Raw genomic sequence first — 23,243 nt, 5'->3', positions numbered from 1 at the left:
TGCTCATCAAGGCTGCATTTATTTGACCAAAATACAGTAAAAACAGTAATATTGTGAAATGTTATTACATAAATATAATGCATTATTTGCTCAACAATGGATCATCTGCAGTGAATGGGTGCCGTCAGAATTATAGTCCAAACATCACAATAATTCAAGTTAATTCATAAACGGCATGTCTGTCATTAACAAATCGATTAAGATGTTTTTAACTTCAAATCATTGCTTCTGTCTAAAATACGAATCCATAATATTCCTTTCTCCAGTAAAAAAGTTGTCTGGTCTGAATCAGGAGAGAAATACGCACAGATCAAGCACTGTTTATGAGCTAAAATAGCCCAAAACTGATCTAAACAAATATGCCTTAATGATGGATTTGTTTCTTACAAACACGCAGCTTTTCACTTCTCAAGATGTTTACTGATGGACTGGTGTTGGTGTGGATTATTGTGATGTTTTTATCAGCTGTTTGGACTCTCATTCTGACGGCACCCATTCACTGCAGAGGATCCACTGGTGAGCAAGTGATGCAGTGCTACATTTTAATTTTGATGAAGAACAAAACTCATACACATCTTGAATGGCCTGAGGGTGGGTAAAGTTTCATTTTTGGGTGAACTATTCCTTTAACTCGACCAATGGTGTGAGTTTGGCACTGTTTGTCCAACAATGGCAGATGGGTGTTCAAGAAACCTGTTCGATTAAAATCATTATTAATTCAGTTTTTTGACAAAATATACTTTGAGCATAGTCAATTTTCTGATGCGTTTCAACTTCCCATCAGAGCAAGCGTGTGGTGTCACTCGATGTTTGCTGCGTCGCCGTCACGTCCCTGACCGTTTCTTCGCTGTCCTGTTCTGAGAGTCTTTGATTCAACAGTGGCATATCTACAGTGCTTCTCGCCGCATGTTCCCCGGAGGAAACCACGACAACGTACCGGTCGTCCTCTGCGTCTGTGCTCTTGTGAACGTCCGCTGTCACTACTGACGTGTCCATGGTTTGGTGACTGCAGGAGGGTGAGGATGTGAGCACAGGGCCCTCCACCGCCACGTCGGGTAACTCCTCTTCCTCCTCAGGGAAGCTGGTGTTGATGTAGATGATGTCTTTTCTGCTGGAAACCGCGGGAAGCTTCCCTGCCAGACTCTCCAGCCTCTTCCTAACCTGTGTGAAGTTGGGTCGGTCCACCGGATCAGCGCTCCAGCAGCTGAACATGATGTCATACCTGAAACACAAGAGTACAGGACGTGTTATGAGATTCAAATGTACTGAAAAACATTAAACCTATGAAGCCTACCATACCATATTTTAAATACAAAGGCCTATAAATTAGCAGCAGATTCAAAACACAATTTACTACATGCATTCTGTCATCTGACGGAGTTTTTTAGCAAGTGAAAGATCTTTTAGTATAATTGCACAAATGTCCACCATCATGTTGTGCTTCACGTGTCTTTTTGCTGTAGTAAAGTAAACATAAGAATAACTTGTGAAAATGTGAGTGAGTATCAAATATGATCATCAGGCTTTTGAAGAATGTTTATTTGTTCATCTCTCAATCATCATTGTATTGCATTGCATTGTATGATTTGATCATAAGACTAAGTACTATGAATATCATCTTACTAAGATATTATTGAGAGTGACTGAATGATATTTATCATTTTATGTACATAGACTGCTATCCTGTTACAAAGATCTCATTGATTTACATTACAAGCAACAGAATTTCAGGCCATATAAATATTAGCATCTGCACCAAATGTTTGAGCCTATGAATAAAACAGAGCTGTTTTTTTCTCAATATTCTCTCTATATCATATATGAGCCATAAAAGCCTGATGTATCAAATATCAAACTCAACAAAAAACACAGGCAAACTTTTTTGGATTTTGTCTAAAGGTTCAATAAACTTTATATATTGTATTTATATTTATATTTTATATGTCAGGCTTTAAAGGGTTAATCAGTATTTTTGCCTGTTTTTGTATTTTGTCAGCAAAATTGCATAAAATACATATTTTCATTAAATTAATCTCGTACTAAAAAGGGGAGTGTTGTTAATTTTATTAACATTTTTGTAGTGGATATGAGCAGCTCACATGCTGGACATCATGGTCATTTTGAACACAGTTTTAAAACAAACTCACAGTTCATCCAGACAGTCGCTCGGTTGTTTCAGCCGGTTTCCCTCAAGGAGATAATCGTAAATCTCATGGTTTTGTACGCCAGGGTACGGGGTCATTCCTCGAGTGGCTATTTCCCACATGGTCACTCCAAACGCCCACTAAAAAGGACATTAAGAGATAACAAACATCAACAACTGCTGTAGACCTTCTGCAAAACAAACCACCAAAAACAGTTAAAAAGTATAAGGTCAGTATGATTTAAATTTTTATTCAGAATGGATTCCTTAAAATGATCAAAAGTGGCAGTAAGAACCTTTATAATGTTACAAAAGATTTATATTTCAAATAAATGCTGTTCTTTTGAACTTTCTATTCAAAGAATCCTGAAAAAAAAAAAAAAGATTGCAAAGCAGCACAACTGTTGATAATAATGATAAATGTGTTTCTTGAGCAGCAAATCAGCATATTAGAATGATTTCTGAAGGATCATGTGACACTGAAGACTGGGTAATGATGTTGAAAATTCAGCTTTGCATCACAGAAATAAATTACATTTTACAATATATTAGAAAACAGTTATTTTAAGTTGAAATAAAATTTCAGAATATAAATTTTTACTGTATTTTTGATTAAATAAATGCAGCCTTAGTGGTTACTCCACCCAAAAATGAAAATGTTGTCATTATTACTCACCCTCATATTGAGTAGTAACCCTTTAAGAAACTTTTGAATGGTAGTTTGTGTAAAATAGAATGAACTACAAAGTTAACTGATCAGTTGTAGAGACTGATAAATTTGGATGAAACAGAAGAATGAAGATGGCTGTGATGACAGTTCCTACCACGTCACTTTTCACCGTGAAGACTCTGTCAGCGAGGCTTTCCACAGCGATCCATTTGACAGGCATCTTGGCTATCCGGCCCTGTCTGTAATAGTCACCACTGTAGATTTTCTTTGACAGACCAAAATCAGCAACACACACGCTCATATCATCACGTAACCTGCATGAAATAAAATGTAAATTGCTTAAAAAAACACAGAGACTTCAAAGGTTCAAATAAACAGTTACAAAATCCCCTTAACTGTTACAAGCATTTCTGCTCTCCCTTCTGCTCACCAAGGCTGCATTTATTTGATTAAAAATACAATAAAATTAATAATAATGTGAAATATTATTGCAAATAATGATTGCCTATCACAGCTATGCTGATGATACCCAGATTTACCCAGCCTTATCTCCAAATGACTACAGCCCCATTGACTCCCTCTGCCAATGCATTGATGAAATAAACTGTTGGATGTGCCAGAACTTTCTTCAGTTAAACAAGGAGAAAACTGAAGTCATTGCATTTGGAAACAAAGATGAAGTTCTCAAGGTGAATGCATACCTTGACTCTAGGGGTCAAACAACTAAAAACCAAGTCAAAAAATCTTGGGGTGATTCTGGAGACAGACCTTAGTTTTAATAGTCATGTCAAAGCAGTAACTAAATCAGCATACTATCATCTCAAAAACATTGCAAGAATTAGATGTTTTGTTTCCAGTCAAGACTTGGAGAAACTTGTTCATGCCTTTATCACCAGCAGGGTGGATTATTGTAATGGTCTCCTCACCGGCCATCCAAAGAAGACCATTAGACAGCTGCAGCTCATCCAGAACGCTGCTGCCAGGATTCTGACTAGAACCAGAAAATCTGAGCATATTACACCAGTCCTCAGGTCCTTACACTGGCTTCCAGTTACATTTAGGATTGATTTTAAAGTACTTTTACTCGTTTATAAATCTCTAAATGGCCTAGGACCTAAATACATTGGAGATATGCTCACTGAATATAAACCTAACAGATCATTAGGATCGAGTCAGTTAGAAATACCAAGGGTTCACACAAAACAAGGGGAGTCTGCTTTTAGCTATTATGCCGCCCGCAGTTGGAACCAGCTTCCAGAAGAGATCAGATGTGCTAAAACATTAGCCACATTTAAATCCAGACTCAAAACTCATCTGTTTAGCTGTGCATTTGTTAAATGAGCACTGTGCTACGTCTGAACTGATTGCACTATGTATAATCATTTTCTATTCTTAAATGTTTTAAATTCTTTTTAAATAAATGTTTAAATCACTTTGTTTTTATTGTTGTGATTATTATTATTTTTAATTCCTTATTATTATTTTTAATGACTATTTCACTTCCTTTTATGTAAAGCACTTTGAATTACCATTGTGTATGAAATGTGCAATATAAATAAACTTGCCTTGCCAAATTAAAATGACTGTTTCCTATGTGGACATATTTTAAAATGTAATTTATTTCTGTGATCAAAGCTGAATTTTCAGCATCATTACTCCAGTCATCAGTGTCACATGATCCTTCAGAAATCATTCTAATTTTAATAATATCTTTATTTCTTGATGCTTCCCTGACTAAAGTGTACAGGAGAGTGTAAGTTCAGGACACGTACATGCAGTTGCGTGCTGCCAGGTCCCGGTGGAGGAAGTTTCTGCCGCTGAGATACTCCATTCCCAGAGCGATGTCAATCATGAACTTCAGGAGCATTTGTGTAGGCAGATACTGGAAATACAACACACCATCCTATTAGACCATCATAGTACTATTTTGTAGACAAACAGTATTGTTGTTTCTTTGCCATCTTACCACAGGATCTTCATTGAGACGGGAGAGAAGGAGGAAGCTGTGCAGGTCTCCATACTTCATGAAGGGAAGCACAACCATCGGTTTGGGAAAGTGGCCTGAAATAACCTCTAAACAAACACCTGTGTGAACAAAACAACATTAGAGCAAAAGATTTATAATAAGGCATATGCTTTGACATCATTTTCTGAACACATTATGGATTTGAACACTATTTCATATATATATATATATATATATATATATATATATATATATATATCAGATGTTTTATTCTGTTTGATCATAATGAGCATTCAGGCATGTTTCTTACCCAACAGTCTGATGACGTTAGGATGGTGAAAATCCTTCATGCAAGCAGCTTCATTCAGAAACTCTTCAATCTCTCTCTGGGAGAAGCTTTCCACTGAAAGAGGCAGAAATCAATGATTTATTTCATATCTTTTATTTGATTCTCTTTTTGCATGTCTAGTTATACAGATATTTCATTAAATATAAGTTTAGTGCCTTTGCAGACCCTTGTAAAGATAAGGTAGCTCTCAGATTAGTTCATGCTACTTGAGGCAAGTGTTGAATGTGGCTAATACAGTATAAAATAAAATCAGCTCTAAAAACACACAACAAAGAATACAGCAAAATCCTAAAACAGTGTTTTAATCAATATCCAGAGTAAAAACGTTCCACCATTGAGTCACGAAAGATGCACAGTAATATTTATTATTTAATGACAATTTACGACACTTTTGTATTAGATGTTGATTTGAGTTTAAGGAACACTCACAATTGGTTATAGTGAGAATGAATTTTGATGAATTTATTTAAATTAAGTTCTTTACATAAATTAATAAGATTCTCTCATAAGTAAAAAATGAAAATCAACCTAAAAAAAAAATCTCTAGGTGCAAATATGGTAATAACTAATATTGTAATGAATTACAACATGCAAAAATAAAACATGCAAGAAATAATAATTGAAAAATGTAAAATAAAAAAATACTTTTTCTAAATAATTTTATATAAAACGTGAAACTTAAATATTTAAAATAATAATATTATTATTATTATTATTATTATATGTGAAACATTTTTGAAAATAATGTAAAATAAATAATACTTAAAACGTACATATATTTAAAACAACAATGACAATAATAATAATAAATGTAATAAAAAACTTTTTAAATAAAATACCTAATAAACAGAAAATAAAATAATTTTCATTTTTGAAACCAAAAAAAAAATGAACTCACATTTCATGGTCTTGACAGCAACTTTTTCCGAGGTTCCATCAGGTTTTCTGAGATGCCCCTCCATCACGGATCCAAACTCCCCTGTAAGAGAGACGTCAGGTCATTATGTTCATCTGACACGAGCTGCACCACAACACTAACCCACACCAGACTGCGTCCTCACCTTCTCCCAGGACTTTACCGATGGACAGCAGGTTCCTCATGATCATCACGTCCTGGAGTTTGGCCTGAAGCTCACTGCTAATGCCCAGACTGGCAACTAAGAGAATGAAAAAAATACTTCATAATCTATAACATATACTTTTTTGGAAACTGGATACAGGCAAGTGATAATAACACTAATAATGCATGACGTACGTGTGATTTCGATGGCTGAGCGGTTGTAGGATCTCTGAGGTCTGTACTCAACGTTTGGAGTGAGTTTATCATCAGGTCCAAACAAACACCTGTAGAGGGCGCCAGTGATGCACATTTATACATAAACAGACATGACAACCACAGCAATACACAGTCCAAAAACAAACATGTTACATGTTGTGATTTTCAGCTAAATGATTTTCCTACTTAGTATTATCTTTTTCTTTTCCAGTACAAAACTCTAAACGTTCCTTAATCAAGATCCATTAACTTGAAAAGTAAAATGACATAATATGCCTTTTTCTGGAAATAAATAAATAAATAGAATAGAATAAATACAATTAAGTACGTTTAAGCTAAATAAATAAATTCTGCCAGTGGTGTAAGAAAAATAAACTTGTTTTCCCTTTGAATTAATATTATATTTCTTGTCCCACTGGAAGAAATGTTTCCGTTTTAAACAAACTTTTGTTAATTTGTTTCAGAAAGCAAGACTAAACCAGTACAATGCAACAAGCTTCACCAAAAAAAAAAAAAAAAAAAAACACGTGCTAGTCGACTGACGTAAATCAACCAGCTATATCAGCACAAAATCAACAATAACAAAGCAAAAACCACAAAATTTCATGCTGGTCTAAGCCGCTCTTTTTAGCAAAGGAGAAGCTACTACAGACTACAAAAAATGACTAGAAATCTACTGACTCTTAAAATGCAACAGAAATGAAATGCAGTGCTGAACTGAAGGATTTCAAACTTTGTGAATGTTTGCCTTTAACTAGACATTGTCATCTGTCTTCAATGCAGATTAGATTTATTTTCGCCACATTTGCAGCAATTTTGGATGCAGCCTAAAGGACCTTGAACAGTTAACATTTGGTTAGTAACGTAGTGGATCTTTAACCACAAGACCACTACAACCCCCACTGCAAACTATGGTCACAGTCAGCCAGAAGTTGTTAAAGGATTCCAGAGAATGAAGGAGGAGATGTTGTTAGTCTCCCTTGCAAACAACCAGATGTAATTTGAAACTCTGCTCAGCGCTGCTTTGGCCAACTCGGTCCTCCATAATTTTGTTTTACTAAGAAGCCATACTGTTTTTACAGACCAACTTTCCCCCTACTTTTTGTTCCTGAAGCCTTCAATTTCTTTCCCTAAGTACATTAAGAAGAACATACTCTGGTCTCTAAAATAGCCCTTGTTTTTCAGACGTCTGAAAATCACACAGCACAGTGAGATTTAACAATAATTACAGCAAGTAAATCTCAAGTGATAAAATGAAGTGCATGGATTGCAAAATGCTTTTCAGAACAAAACTGAACAACAAGGGAAACAAATGCATACAGACGCTGAAGAAAGCAATTAAATGCATCTGCAACCCAAAGAAACAGGTGGGAAAAAAAAGACAGGACTTGATTCTATTAACCAGGATTCGTCTGGATTTAATTTCAATTTTTTTATATTATTTTATTTATTTAATGGATTTCTCGATCATTTTCTGTATTTTTTATTTTGTTAATTTCTGTCATGTATATGTTATATAATTTTATATATTATATATATATATATATATTTTTTTTTTTTTTTTTTTTGATGAATCATGCACAATAAGACCAGGAACTAGTCAAATAAACAATTTTGATTTCATGTTGACTAAGAAAAGGAGAAATGACAGACAACTTACCACAAAGAAGAGCGGTTGTGCAACCACATGGCCACGAACATCACTATCATCAACAGACAGAAACTGCAAACAACTCCAAGAATGATGTACGCAGAGTCGGGACGACTGGGAATCGGAGTCGAGGATGGAGACTCGGGCAATTCTGAAAGCAAAACACACATGCATTAATAAACAACAGCATTAACAAATAGGTTGGCATATGTACTTTTAATTAAGGTCAGCAAAATGTATTGGCCAATGTTTTATTATCCTCTATGTTTCGTACTCCTGTTGAATCTCACTAATGGCTTTTTATCCCAAAGCTCAGTTCAGCAGCTTGAGTTTTTTTATATGGTAACTCGTGTGCCCTTTGTTTATGACCCCATTTTGGTCCAAAATATTGAGATCACACAAGAGTGATTTAACTTCAGCTGTTTAACTGCGTAAGCATTTGGTTGTCCCAAACAAAAATCCCTCTTGACTGCTCCAAGGCTATTTGTATTTAATTGACTGCATATTTAAAGAGGTTTTTAAACTTTATAATCAACTGGAAATGTTTCTTAGGGGAATATATGCATGTATGAACTGCAATTAATTTGCAAATCAAGATGAGTTTCAACAGGATGCCTTCCTGAGTAAAGCAGTAATTCAGGTTTCCTGCTGTGCTTTTGAGTATCAAAAAATATATTTTATTAAAAACTGATTCCAGGAACTGCATTAGTGCCATGGGCTAGACTGTTAAGATGGTAATTGCAGGAAAGCTGTTATTTTTCTCGTCTAGACTTGGCAAAAATATGAATGCATTTAAAGGATCTTTTTAAGTAATAATAAATGAATAAATAAAAATAACATAATAAAAATGGAATGAAAATATAAAGAAATCCACCGCACATATCAGTTACCTGGGACAATAGTCAAAATAATCAAAAAATACATTAAATAAATAAGAAAAATAAAACAATAATATCAATGATATAAAATATATAAATATAAATTAAATAATAAAAATCAAAACACCAAACAAAAATAATAAATCCACAGTGGACCACAGTTACCTTGGACAATAGTCAATTATACAGAAAATGATTAAGAAATACATACAATAAATACAAATATAATATATATATATATATGTGTGTGTGTGTGTGTGTGTGTGTGTGTGTGTGTGTGTGTGTGTGTGTGTGTGTATATATATATATATATATATATATATATATATATATATATATATATATATATATATATATATTTATTTTATTTTATTTTATTTTTTATTATTGTTTTTTTTTTTTAATTGAATGTATTTCTTGATCCTTTTCTGTATAATTGACTATTGTCCAAGGTAACTGTGGTCCACTGTGGATTTATTTATTCATTCGTTCGTTCAGTTTCACTGCTTCGCAGTATTGTGTTGCATCATTCTAATAGGGAAAGGTTCTTGCATCTACTCACCAGCGCCTACAAAGAGCCAGTAGCGAGATCGTTTGGTCCCACAGCCGCTCTGAGTGCAGGCCACCACCTCCACATTGTATGTGGTGTTGAACACCTGCAGCGTCACCGCGGCCTCTGTGGTGATGCTGTGAATCTAAAACACACATTTTCACACAGACTTTACATATATATATAACCTGCAGAACAAAACGAGAATGTTTTTAATCATTGTATGGTCAAAAGTCTAGCACAGACTGGCGTGAATCTCCATGCTAGTTCAAGCTGGCTTATACTAGTTTGGTATTCAGACTGAAGCAACTTTAAATTTACTTTACCCATATATATCCATATATATTTTTTGAAAAATCATGATGAAATGTGAGCATCAAATATGATCATCAGGCTTTTGGGGAACATTTATTTGTTCATCTCTTACTCATCATTGTACTACATTGCATTATGTTTTGATCATAAAACCGAGCATTTAAATATACGTACATTTACATGCATTTTATGTAAGTATCTTCTATATTGTTATAAAGATCTCATAGATTTACATTACAAGCTATCAGAATTTCATGTTTTTGGTCATATAAATATCAGCATCTGCACCAAACTGCATACTCAGTTTAGGCCTCTGAATAAAATTGATGTGCTTTTTGTTTCTCAAGCTCCATATTTTCACTATATCATATTATATGAGCCATAAAAGCTTGATGTACCAAATATGACACTCAAAAAAAATGAAACTTCTGTTTCATTTCTGCTATATTTTGTCTAAAGGTGAACTATTTTATTTCAAAAAATGAGATTTTTCTGACTATTATTTCATGTCAGGCTTTACAGGGTTAAACTAGTTACACAGCATCATGAGTTAAACATCACAGCAGCATTTTCAAATGGTATAGGCCACTCAAGGACAGCATCAAGTCATTCTTCCTCTTTCAATTCAGGATTTTACAATATCGCACTCAAAACAAAATTCATATTAAGGAAATAGTTTAGTATTACAGGAAAGAAAACCCTTTTGTGTGAAATCACACCAAAAACAGTGTAAAAACAAAACTTAAGAGGCTGGATGAAAGAAAAGAAAGAAAAAGAGAAGCTGTTTTCGGTGAGCCATGTGCTTGCAGGATGCAGGAAGTTTAACACACACAAACACAGAGAGACGCATGTGACACATCCATGCCATCACTCCTGTTCCCAAAATCTCTCAGACATGCTGACATTTACACGAGTCAGTGAGTCTTCACATGCTGTCAGTCACTTTTACATCCACAAATGAAAAACTGCATCTGCACTTCTCCAAAAACAAGAAGTGAGTTATTCTAGGGGCCCCGAGAAGTGTACACGGTGTGGTTTAGGGGCATTTAGAGTGCCTGCGACTCATTTCTGCATGTAAATGTCTGCTCTGCCTCTGCTCAGAGATTTACACTGCAATTAAATTTGTTTTCCTAGTCAATCCTTCCTTACATCATAAACCCGAATGTCCTCATGGTGTCTCGGGATGAACTTTTTAAAGATTACCTTAATTTATGCACATTACTGTTGGCCATGCATGAGAAGCAACACAATATATTAAGGTTAAATAGTTGCTAGAAAGAAAAACAAACCAAAAAGAAAAACTAAATCCTGGCCCAGCCACTGCGATAAGCCACTTCTGGTCATCTAGCTCACATAATTGCTTCCTGTTTTATACAGGTCCTGAAGTTTTTCCATCCTTGCCCTCCATTTGTTGAAGGAACCCAGGATTACTGTGAGAAAAGCAAACTCAGCAGTTATATTTAAACCCAGCCTAATACTGAATATAAACCTGATCACCTCCTGCAGTGCATTACTGTCTCAATCATCTAAGGATCTGCAGTGCACTTAAGAAATAAATATGTATTTGGACTTGGTCTAAACCAATACAACGACTTTGTTCAAATAAAACAAAATCAAATCAAATAAATAAAACAAAAACAAAGCAAAGCAAAATAAAAGATAAAAGAAAAGAAAGCAAAATAAAATAATAAAATAGAACAAAATCAAATAAAACCCTGTACCAGAGCTGTCATTAACTAAAAATAGCTATCAAAAACATTTTTGTTCATTAAAATAAAGGTGCAAAAAAATTAAATATAATAGAAATGTTGCCTTGGCCACCAACTGAAACAAATTTAAGTTGAAGCACTAAAGTTGCTAACTGGAAACAAATAACACACTAAAGTTTAAATAAAATAAATAGAACCTAAAAGTAATATTTAAAAAAATATATAAATGAAAATAAAGTTGACAAAAAAAAAAAAAAAAAAATATATATATATATATATATTATTTTTATTTTTATTTTTATTTTTTTTTTGTCAACTTTATTTTCATTTATATATTTCTTTTAAATATTACTTTTAGGTTCTATTATTATTAACTTTATTTTTATATATATATATATATATATATAAAAATAAAAGCTAATTCAAAGTATTAACAAAACTATAATAGTATAAAATAATACTAAAACAACACTGCCCTGTACGTGCTCTTGAAAAGTGTTATGAGATTAAAACTAGCAAACTTTTGTGTGTACATTCAAGTGTTTGCCAAAAACCCAAACATAAATGTAGGTCAAAATCATTCACTATGCCATGAGCAGATATCGCTTGACGAACTAATTGGTCATTTTGTTGAAGGAAAGCAACAGGTGTCGTTCCGAGAGCAGCTGTGAGCGTGAATGCATATGACACTCATTTCCAGTTACTGTTGTGTTCACAGAGTGAGATCACACAGGTCAGTCACGGCAGATTGTTAATCGCAGACATTGAATTCCAGGTCATTCAGTGGTGAGTCATGACAGACGGACAATAACAAATGACTTCGCCACACACTGTCGGTTTCCTGCTACCAGGACAGAAACAGGAAGTACACATTGTCTAAAACGCCATGCTGTAACAAAACCACTCCCATATGATCAGTCACTGGCCACACAAGGCATTGAGAGGTGAGTAGAAGCACATGTTTGGTGTAATAAACAAGTGCAGCTTGTTACACACCTGACCTTGAAAAATGTCTATTCTAGTTGCCCAAACAACCCGATCTGGGCTAAAAAGAAATTAAATAATATTTATATATTATATATATAGTCATTATTTTTCCAATTGCACTTGTGTTGGAGAAATGACATACTTCTCCTTTGCACAAATAGTTCACCCAAAAAAACATACTTCATTCTCAGGCCATCCAAGATGTAGATGAGTTTGTTTCTTCATCAGATTTGGAGAAATTTAGCATTGCATGACTTGCTCAGCAATGGATGCTCTGCAGTGAATGGGTGCCGTTAGAATGAGAGTCCAAACAGCTGATAAAAACATCACAAAAATCCACACCACTCCAGTCCATCAGTTAATGTATGATGTAGCCAAAATCTGCATGTTTGAAAGAAACAAATCCATCATCAAGATGTTTTAACTTCAAACCGTCACTTCTGGCTAAAATACGAGTCTATAGTCCATAATAAGGCTTCCTCCAGTGAAAAAGTCTCCACATCTCCAGTTGTCCTCTCACATCAAAATCCACCATCATATGCGTTTAGAACTGCTTTAGACTGTTTTAATAAGTAAAGCAATATTATGGTTAGAGGACTCATTTTAGCTGGAAGCAACGGTTTAAAGATAAAAACACCTTAATGATTGACATGTGGCTTTTTGCTTCAGAAGATGTTAATTGATGGACTGGAGCGGTGTGGATTACTTATTGAGATGTTTTTATCAGCTGTTTGGACTCTCATTCTGACGGCACCCATTCACTGCAGAGGATCCATTGCTGAGACACTGATGCAATGCTACATTTCTCCAAACCCGATGAAGAAAAACTCCTCTACATCTTAGATGGCATAAAGGGGTGAGTACATTTTAAGCAAATTCTCATTTTTGGATGAATTATTGCATTAACATACGTTGCAAACTGATGTGCAAAGATAAAAGCATAACATCATAATGAAGACATTTGCTTGGGGCTTTCATTAACACAGCTGAACTCAAGCAGGCTGACATGCCCAAGGAAAATGTAAAAATTAATGATCTCAGACCGTCGCTTTCATCTTAGAAACAAGAACAGCTGTTTTATTGTAAATTCTCAAGCTAATTTCCTCACAGCTGGTTAAAGTGACTTTTTATGATCTCAGATCCAACGAAGAACCATGTCTGTTGAGCAATACTAAGCAAAACACTGCTCTGAGCATCCTGGGAGAAGTTGATGAACTGTGCAATAAAAATAAATGGTTACATACAGGATATCTAGATACTATAAATCTGTTTTGGGGGTTTTTCTCTTATTTTGAGAGCAACAAGACTCTTAAATTATTTTCCATCAGACAGAACAGATGTGAGGATGTTTACTTCAGTTGCAACCAGTGTTATTTTAGTTTCACTGATATTATAGTTTTGCTTAATGTTTTGAACTAATTTTATTTGTATATTTTTATTTTAGTTAAAGCTTAAGTTATTTTGTTGATTTGTATTTTTAAAAAGTCCATACTATTTTTTTTTTTTTTTTTTTAAATCAAGTGTTATTTTTTTTGGTTTAGATTACTTAATTTTATGAACAAAAACTTTGACTTAACTTAACCTACTTAACTTAACCTAACTTAACTTAACTTAAAAAGCAGTGACCAGTTCCAGAATCTGAAACATGCTCTGTTTTCCTTTTATATTTTCCTTTAATTCATGTTGATATCAAAGAGATTCTTTTAAGCATCTTAAAATATTTAAGAAATTTAGTGACATTTCTTGTAAACGCTACATACAAGCTGTGACAACACTGAGATTCTAAGCATTTTCAGCTGATTTCTAAATAAAAACAGACATAAAAGAGAAAGAGATGATTTTGTTTCTCAGTGACTGATGTTTAGTAAAGTCAGTTTTGTTAGTACACAAAACACAATTGGCAAACCAATTACTAACCTTGCTTGTATGTGTTCCGTGATTAATAGTAACATCGTATCCTTGCAAGATTCCATTCAACTTATCAGGGGGCGGAGCTTCCCATCGGATCATCAACATGGAATTGTTCAGGTAAACAGTCAAGTTTTGGGGAGCTTCTGATGGAACTGTAAAATTTGGAACAATAAAAATTAAACTTACATTAATCACATCCATGGGGTTGAAAATGAGTGAGGTCTGGGGTGGGGTTAAGATTTGTGCTATAATAACCTCTGGAAATACAACCTATTATATACACTAAACACTTCAGAAGAGACAGACATGTAGATGTTTGTGAAAGATGCTTTTGTCTACTATACCATATTTATTGCATCAAAATTTGTTAATACTATGCGATGGATCATTTTATCAGTTGTTTATTACTCATGCAACTATTCATATTACTGTTATAGTTTTCGTTATAGTTTTGTCTAGCGCTCATGAAGGTTTTTAGCTTGTTTTTTGAAAACTTAACTACTATAATGAATGAAACTGCATAGACTTCTTTAAGGCTAGTGTTTGCATATTTGATTTAATTCTGTAACCTACTTGTTCTAGATTTGTGTACTAGTGTTAAACGCTACTGTTTTTGATAGCATTGATAAGGTTTCTGACAGATAATATCATGATGTTTTTTGCCTTACAATATGTGGTATCCTGTCAGCAATAACCTGTCCGTTTTTAAAAATAAAAATGTAATTACTGTCAGTTTCAGTGCCAGCGATAGTGTTTCCAGATATTGTTATGAAAACAAAAAATAAACCGAAATTAGTTGAAATCTTTTAAGTTAAGGACATCGCTAAACCCTAAACTGCGAATTCCCTCTTTATTATCTTTGTAAAGTGTCAAATTAAGTAGAAAAGACAAGTCTAAAGATGCTTATAATAGTTGTATCTGGCAACACGCAAATCACTCGCAACTCTCTCTCAAGCCTCGTTCACTCCGCAAGCATCCCGCAGCAATCATTTTCATACCACGGATGCTAAACATTTTAGCAAACTGTTTAACTGAATTATACATGCAGACACTCATATGAGGAGTTTTGAACAGTGAATTAGTCATTCAGAGAACAAATTTTACTGAGGTCCGGACCTCATAGCTGGCTACAGCCATGATTACATCATTTCATTCCAGATAAATCATCTCTTGAGCAGCATGCAAAATATGGACCAAAAAAAGACTACTTTAAAACCAATAACAAAAAATTACATTACACAATTTTATGTAAGAAGGCCTTTTCTTGTTCTTGAAAATTATTTTATTGTTAAGGATATGAAGGCATAAAAGGGCCTTCATAAAACAAAATAATAAAAAAATAATATAATAAAATAAAATGTATGGAAATAATGGTTCCTAGGCAAAAATCCTAAAGAAAAAAAGCCATTCTGAGAATTTTATTCTACATTTTTGTTAACTGAATTAAAAGGAAATAAAGTATAAATATTAGATGAAACACTTAAACTAGAAGTGTCTAGAAGACTTAGAAGTGTTTCCTTGGAAACTAACTGAACTAATTTTAAGATGAAGCACTAAAATGGTAACAAACTAGAAACAAACAAACAAACAAAACATAATAATAATATCAAAATAAATAAAATAATAAGAGTAAAGAACAATAACTAAATTAAACCTATATTGGTAATGTTTCTTAAGTAGTAACTCAATTTCAGACTGTATTAAATTATAAGTATGGTATGACATAAACCACAGTGCTTATCAGTGACTTAAAATATCCTTCACTGTTTTTTTTAAGGATACAGAGGAAATCCTTCACGGACACACCCCATAAGAAAAGCATTTCTAACAACCAGGTCACTCCCATTTGGCATTCGAAAATCTCTTGGATGTGAAAGACGTAATTGCAGACTACAGTAATTGTCTTCTAGTTTCTATTATTAGCAAAATGGTACTTCTCTCATATCGACTCTTATGCGCTCAACTTAATCTTCCATTTCCAGTTTGCAGAATTAACATTAGCGATTTTACTTTTTCAACATTGATAATCAGAAATATTTCCTGAGAAGCAAATCACAACATTAGAACGACCGCTGAACATTGTAAAAAATCCAACTTGCGAAAAGTTCTACCAACCAATGTAAAATAGCAGCCTGAATAAAGAATTTTTAGTAGGAAAAGTCAGTTTAATTTGTGTGAACTGAACAAAAATACTCTAAACATGTCGCTAGCAAAAGTTGTTTTGTTTACCTTACTTAGATACTCGTGTCTTTGCTCACAACATATCCAAATGTTCTCCCAACTTTTCAAATTGAGTCATCTGAACAAACAATTTTACATTTTTACATGCATTGCAGCTTGAAAACATTTCATGTTAATTATTATGAAAATATTATCATTGTTTTAAATTTGACTGGCTTAATTTATGCTGCTGCTGCTGTTGTCACTATCACTTATCTCTTATGTGGATCAGAGTTCATATTTTCGTGTGCTGAGGATATTTTCGACAATCGTGTGCTAAGGTACTGTATAATACACTTGTTTAATACATTTGTTTAACAACATAAATGTTTGCCTTTAGTTTTAAGAGGCAAATACTACCTATATTATGTAGAAGGCTTTGAAAATAAACATAAATCTACAAGAAAGAGGATTGTTAAAAATTATTAGCATTGCCTTATTTTTTTTGAGTTAGGTCAACGTTTTTTTTTTTTTTTTACAGTGAAGGATCATGTGACTGCTGAAAATTCAGCTTTTCATCAAAGGAATAAATTACATTTCACAATATATTACAATGATAAAAAGTTATTTGAAATTGTAATAATATTTCACAATATTACACATTTTATTGTATTTTTGATCAAATAAATGCACCCTTGGTGAGCATAAGAAACGCATTTAAAAAATATTTAAACCCTTTCAATGGTAGTTTTATTTACAAAGAATGTGGGAAGTTGCTCCAGGAATGTGAAGGACTCACCGCCCTCTGTGGTGTTGCTCTGGACCCAGGCGCTGGGTGGCGACGGGCCGATCTCATTGGTGCAGGACACACTCATGTTGTACCAGGTCATGGCCTTGAGGTTGCTGATTTCATACTGGAACGGAGGCACTTGTGTGGTGTGTGCAGCAGTGGGGCTTCCTGGCTCCAAAAGCTCTCGCACCTGGAACAGATGAAGGATAACACATGTATTATTTGTTACAGAAATGACAGTCATCATTCAATCAAAGATTTTAGCAGTGTTTCTTCTAGTTTGGAAAGTGTGCTGTTACATTACCATGTGGAAGACATTAAAATGGGTGTGAAATCTTATATTGAAGGAGAAACCTGAGTCATAACCATTTCTTTAAAGGTGAAAATTTGAGTTGAAAACTTGCTCTGAGCACCAAACAACAAGATCCTGAACGAAACACTATGTTCCTGAGAGGTTTCATCACAGTGCGTTGGCCTTGTACAAGTAGTGTTCATTCTTTAGTCCTTTTTACCGTGATGTAGCATGTGCTGAGAGGAGAGAAGCCGTCGTGTTCTGGCGTCCAGCTTATGAGGAGTTTGTTGGCTTCACGTTTTACTACTGTGACCTTTGACACTTTGTCAGGAAGCTCTGAAAAATTAATCAAGGATGTGAAACTACATGAGGCTTGAGAAAAAGATTCTCGGATAGTGCTGTTATTGTTAAAGCTGCAGTCCGTAAGTTTTGCCTCTTTGTCGCCATCTATGTTTGAAAACCTGGAATTGCAAGCTGCTTGCGGAATTAACCCGCTTGCTTGGGGTTGTGAGTTGGCACGGCTCCAGCGCGGATGAATCTAATGTTTTGAGGTGAACTACCCGTACCACTCAAATTAGAAAACATTATTATAAGATAACCGTTGTGAATCGGGCTAAAGTAAGGCGATAGTTTTGAACACTGGCTGGTTATGTACTTGCTCAAATATTGATTTCGGATCATTTTTAACCAAAAAAAAGTTACGGACTGCAGCTTTAATTAAAACTATTATTATTATTTTTTTACTGAAATGAAATTGAAATAAAATATAAATATGAAGAACGTAAACTAAAATGAAAATAAAAATAATTAAAGTTTTACATGGAAACATTTACAAATCTAAAATTAAACTAAAATTGAAATAAAAAATGTAATATATAATATAATATAAATTTATAATGTAATATAATATGATAAAATACAATAAAATATATAATAATAAATTATATTAAAAATTCCACTGTTCTCAGATTTACCTTTGATATTGATGTGAGCTTCTCTGGATACTGTGAGGCCTTTCTCATTGTGAGCTTCACAGCTGTACTGAGTGGGCGCATCAACACCTGCATGGAACAAAAAATGTAACATTTTCAATCTCACTTTAATATGCAGATACTAAAATTATTGTCTGTTTTTTTGTTATTTTTTTACTTCCTCAAGAATGAAAGACCGCGCTTGTTTTGACTTGTTTGACTGGCCCAACATATGAATTTCTAGCTCAACCAATAGTGTTAATTTTCAGGAGGAACGACCCATTTGGTTGGAAAATGGAAGCCTGTTTGGGAAGACTCAGTGATGCTTGCTAACTATTATTATTACTGATAGTTTTAAGCATTACACACTATTGTTTAAAGGTTTAGGGACAGTGTGATTTTTTTTTAAAGAAATTTATGCAGTCCTTATTTGGGAGTCACACTCATGGTCTTCACGGTCAAAAGTGACCGGACACCTGAAATGTAATTTTTTTTTCCTTCAGTAAAATGAATCTAATATATTTTTGTTCAATAATATTTTTTCTTTTGTATTTTGAGAGAATTTTATGGTACTAATTAATATTTATGCAATAATTATGATACATTTTTCCCATTGAAAATAGTAAAAAATTTTTCTTCACATTTTTAAAAATTATTTTTCAATTTATGCAGTATTTCAGATGAAAATAGACACTAGGCCTTTAAAATCCAAATTTTGAAAGCAGATTAGCACCTCCTGGTGTGAGCAAAGAAAGAAAAAACATGTAATTTCATGGTGTAACCACTAGTTGCCTGTATAGGACTCTATAGAGAGTCTTGTGAATTCCCTAGTTGTTTTTAGACATAATTGTTTACTTTTATTAGGTTGTGGACATAAATGTATATTTAGGCATTTTCAAAGACTACTTTTTGTCAAGGTTTATATATTTTTTTGCATTATTATTATTATATAGGTTTTTGCATTATTATTACTACAGTCAATCCTGAACACAGAAAGCATTTTGTTACACAAAACATTAAAAAACTATAAAAATGTAACAAAAATGAAGAGGAATGCTTTATCAGAGCCTAATCCTTCAGGGTCTGATCTGATTTCAACCTCTTATTTCACTCAAGTCATTTTGGCTATATGTTTATTGCCATACCAATTCATTTGAGTGTGTATAATTGTGTATGTGTGAGTGGATGTGTTGATTTTGCACTCTAGATGTTTTAGAGTTTCACCCCTTCATTGCTGTGGAATGTTTTTCTGCATTGTTGGGGATTTGTAGATTGTACACACAAATTTTTTTTTATTTTTAATTTTTCCCGTTTCCCATTCATTTCCTATGGTCGGTCATTTTTGACCGAAGACCATGAGTGTGACTATTTTTTTTACGACCACCTAACTTTTTCGAATCATGAATCATGCCCTCAATTTTTTTGTGTGTTCACATACCAAGTGCCATAAAAGTCACCGAGTTTCGAACCATTCTGGTGAAGCTACGATTTTTAAAAATTCAAAATGTAAAATTCTCCGGTCAGAAATGACCGAAGGCTGCATGAGGGTTTCAAATCAGCATTAAATTGATCATAATTGACAGTAAAGACATTTATATATAATGTTAATAAAGATTTCTATGTCAAATAAATGCTGTTCTTTTGAAGTTTCTATTCATCAAAGGATCCTGAACTAAATGTATCATGGTTTACACAAAAACATGAAGCAGCACAACTGTTTTCAACATTGATAATAATCAGAAATGAGCATGAAATCAGCATATTAGAATTATTTCTGAAGGATCATGTGACACTGAAGACTAGAGTAATGATGCTGAAAATTCAGCATAAATAACATTTTCAAATAGAAAATAGCTATTTTAAATCATACAAATATTGCTCTTTTGTCCTGTATATTTCAACGAATAAATGCATCCTTGGTGAGCATAAGAGACTTTTTAAAAACATACCACACAAACACAAACTATACACACAAATTTGCAAACTAATCTGGAAACAATCCACAGCAGCGTACAATTTTGGCTGTGAGTTCTGCACAATTAACTGTAAATATATAATACTAAATCCATTTGGTGCCTCTAATGGTGCCTAAAATCAAAATAATAGAGTCTGTGACATAATCAAGGCCACAGGCTTTGCATCAATCGTGAAGGTCGAGCACATGCAGGCCTGCGTAACTTTCACCGCCAGCGTGTCGCACAGTACGAGTCTTTCAGTGCCACTCCACGCCAACACTCCAGTCCCACTCTGACACAAGCCCAGCCATAATATCCCTTTTGTGCGAGTGCATTTCAGAGCCGCTGTCACAAAGGACACATTGCTTCCCCCAGTGGAGCTGACAGGAAGCTACTTGTTTGGTTGTTGACATGTTTCTTAGTATCAAACGTGTCTATCCCCGACTGTCAGGGAGACAGACCGTGCCTCCGTTTGCAAGCGACTGAACTATGCTAATGAAACAGTGTCTGGAAAAAGATGCAAATATAAGTAATAGATTCAATGCAGCAATGATTGTGGGTTTGGTCTGGACATGGAAAAGCAAGGTTTCTGGAATATAAACTTTCCTAAATGATACCTAATTTGCTGAAACCAGCTCACAGGGATGTTTTGCATTAATTATTATTGTGGTAGACCTCCCTTAAGAAGACTTTTTCTTCTTTAGCCAGAGAAGATTTAGTTAAAAATAGTGCTGGGCAATGATTAAATTTATTAATCGGGATTAAATCGCATGACAATCTGCAATTAATCACATTGTTATACACAAAATTCAATAATGAATTCAAATCGCCTTTCCTAATAATGTGCTAGTTAGCCAGTTTTGCGGTTAAAGTAAACAGTACTGCTCGTCACCCCACGGAAGAGAGGGGCGGAGTCAGCAGAGCTCATTAGCATTTAAAACAACATGGACTAAAAACGGCTTGATGAAAACAGAGCTGATTTTGACAGGGTAAAGGTGGTGTTTTTTACACTACCATTGAGACATTTTTAACCAAAGTATGTTATAGACTTTTCATTAAGACCCTAAAGAATCATATCAACTTGTGGAAAATGGGCATCCGATGACCCCTTTGACTGTGCCCGAGCGTGTTTGACCCCCAAAGCCCAGTTTCTCATTCTTTTCTGTTAAAAATAACAGTGAACAGTGGTTTGTGAATGTTGATGCTTAGCCTAAATAATTTTATCGGGAGCACTTCAAGCACTGCTGCCCACCCCAAATGCTATCATTGGTTGAGACGCGTCTTGACACCCATCCCAAGCCAGTACTGATCAACATCCCACCCTTCCTGTGACCCATGGTTTGTCTGTGTGTATTCAGAGCCAGTGAGTAACAGGCTTTCAAAATAACAATAATAATTAAAAAACACTGCGTTAATGCATGATAAAATAATTGTCGGAGTTAATTAATTAAAGCGATAGCGTGTTAACTTGCCCAGCCCTAGTTAAAAAGCAAGGTACAATACAACATTCGAATATATTTTAAATAAACCACCTACTTGAAAATAATAAGTTAAATTCATATTTTTACTTTAGTTCTTTTAGTTTAAAAATTACCAATCATTTGACTCCATACAAAAGGAGTCTCTCCAAACTTCTTTTCATGAATCAAGCTGACTAAATGTAGCAAATGTACAAAAAAAAAAAACAACTACGAAAAGAAGAGTTTTGGTTACCAAAAAAACATTCAAGTAAGCTGTACAGATTGTGAGTCTGTATGGGTGCCAGGAAGTGTATGCTACATTTCTGACGGTCTGTAATTATCGGGTTTGGAGAACAGCCATGCTAGCAGGCCCTGCATACGGATCCAACAGAATCTGAGGTGGCTCTGGTGTAGTGTTCACTACAGCACAAACAAACGATGCTTTTTAAGCATGTACCATGGTAACTCCAATTTTTAAAGTACCCTGGATTACCAAGTTATAAACTGCCAAACAACATCCCAGCAGCTAGGGCTGCACGATTAATCAAAATAAAACAGCTTGCTGCAATTTACTTAAATAAGTATACTGTATGTGAAGTGTACTTCATTGTATACTTTAACACGAGAGCAGCTCATGATCCGGTGTTTTCAGCATCGCAGAGCGGCTTGGGTCGCAGTAAATGCTGCTTCACGCAAACTTACATCTGCATCTGTTCTGAGTTTGGGTTATCTACAGTATAACTTGCATTTGTACCAACCATCTTGCCAAACTTATAATGACAAGCCCTCATAAACCAGCTGAAGATTTAAAGGTGCCATAGAATGCATTGATACAATATTTTAAATTGTTCTCTGATATTTACATAGAAGGTATGTGGCTTAGGTAAGGGCATAAATTCTCCAGAAACACTTTTACATGTCCATTTACAACCCTAGGATTTCTCCCTAGAATGAAATAGTCTGTTATTACCTTATTTGGAAGGGTCATGAATAATAATGTTGAGCTCTGCTCTGATTGGCTGTTTCACAGTGCGGCTCATTTCAGTAGCTTACAGGAAGGAAACACAGGGAAAATATATATTTCAATACTTTCTCGCACAGTTATATCGTTGGGTAATTATACTGTAAATAAAATGCAGGCATCAGGGAGCCGCTACTAATTTGCTGGGCTTTGAAACTGCTTTCAAATGCACGATCGCTTTTTAGTTTC

General features: G+C 34.3%; 1 protein-coding gene across 2 annotated transcripts in view; it reads right to left on the bottom strand.

The window, feature by feature from the left end:
* The window catches only part of mertka (c-mer proto-oncogene tyrosine kinase a), a 36,206-nt gene continuing 12,963 nt past the window's right edge, over nt 1-23,243 (bottom strand). For both annotated transcript variants that reach the window (XM_058795235.1, XM_058795236.1), the window contains exons 5-19: nt 18,622-18,708; nt 17,868-17,983; nt 17,365-17,545; nt 14,412-14,557; nt 9,496-9,628; nt 8,065-8,206; nt 6,384-6,472; nt 6,190-6,285; nt 6,027-6,107; nt 5,090-5,182; nt 4,780-4,898; nt 4,586-4,695; nt 2,968-3,127; nt 2,148-2,284; nt 1-1,222 (exon numbers count right to left, since the gene is read on the bottom strand). In XM_058795235.1, coding sequence (XP_058651218.1) covers nt 781-1,222; nt 2,148-2,284; nt 2,968-3,127; nt 4,586-4,695; nt 4,780-4,898; nt 5,090-5,182; nt 6,027-6,107; nt 6,190-6,285; nt 6,384-6,472; nt 8,065-8,206; nt 9,496-9,628; nt 14,412-14,557; nt 17,365-17,545; nt 17,868-17,983; nt 18,622-18,708 — 2,132 coding nt within the window. In that variant the 3' untranslated portion in view covers nt 1-780. The remainder of the gene's footprint in view (nt 1,223-2,147; nt 2,285-2,967; nt 3,128-4,585; nt 4,696-4,779; nt 4,899-5,089; nt 5,183-6,026; nt 6,108-6,189; nt 6,286-6,383; nt 6,473-8,064; nt 8,207-9,495; nt 9,629-14,411; nt 14,558-17,364; nt 17,546-17,867; nt 17,984-18,621; nt 18,709-23,243) is intronic.

The sequence above is a fragment of the Onychostoma macrolepis genome, chromosome 13 (genome assembly GCF_012432095.1).
Source record: "Onychostoma macrolepis isolate SWU-2019 chromosome 13, ASM1243209v1, whole genome shotgun sequence".
NCBI classification, from domain to species: Eukaryota; Metazoa; Chordata; class Actinopteri; order Cypriniformes; family Cyprinidae; genus Onychostoma; species Onychostoma macrolepis.
This window is presented reverse-complemented; position numbering and strand designations above follow the sequence as displayed.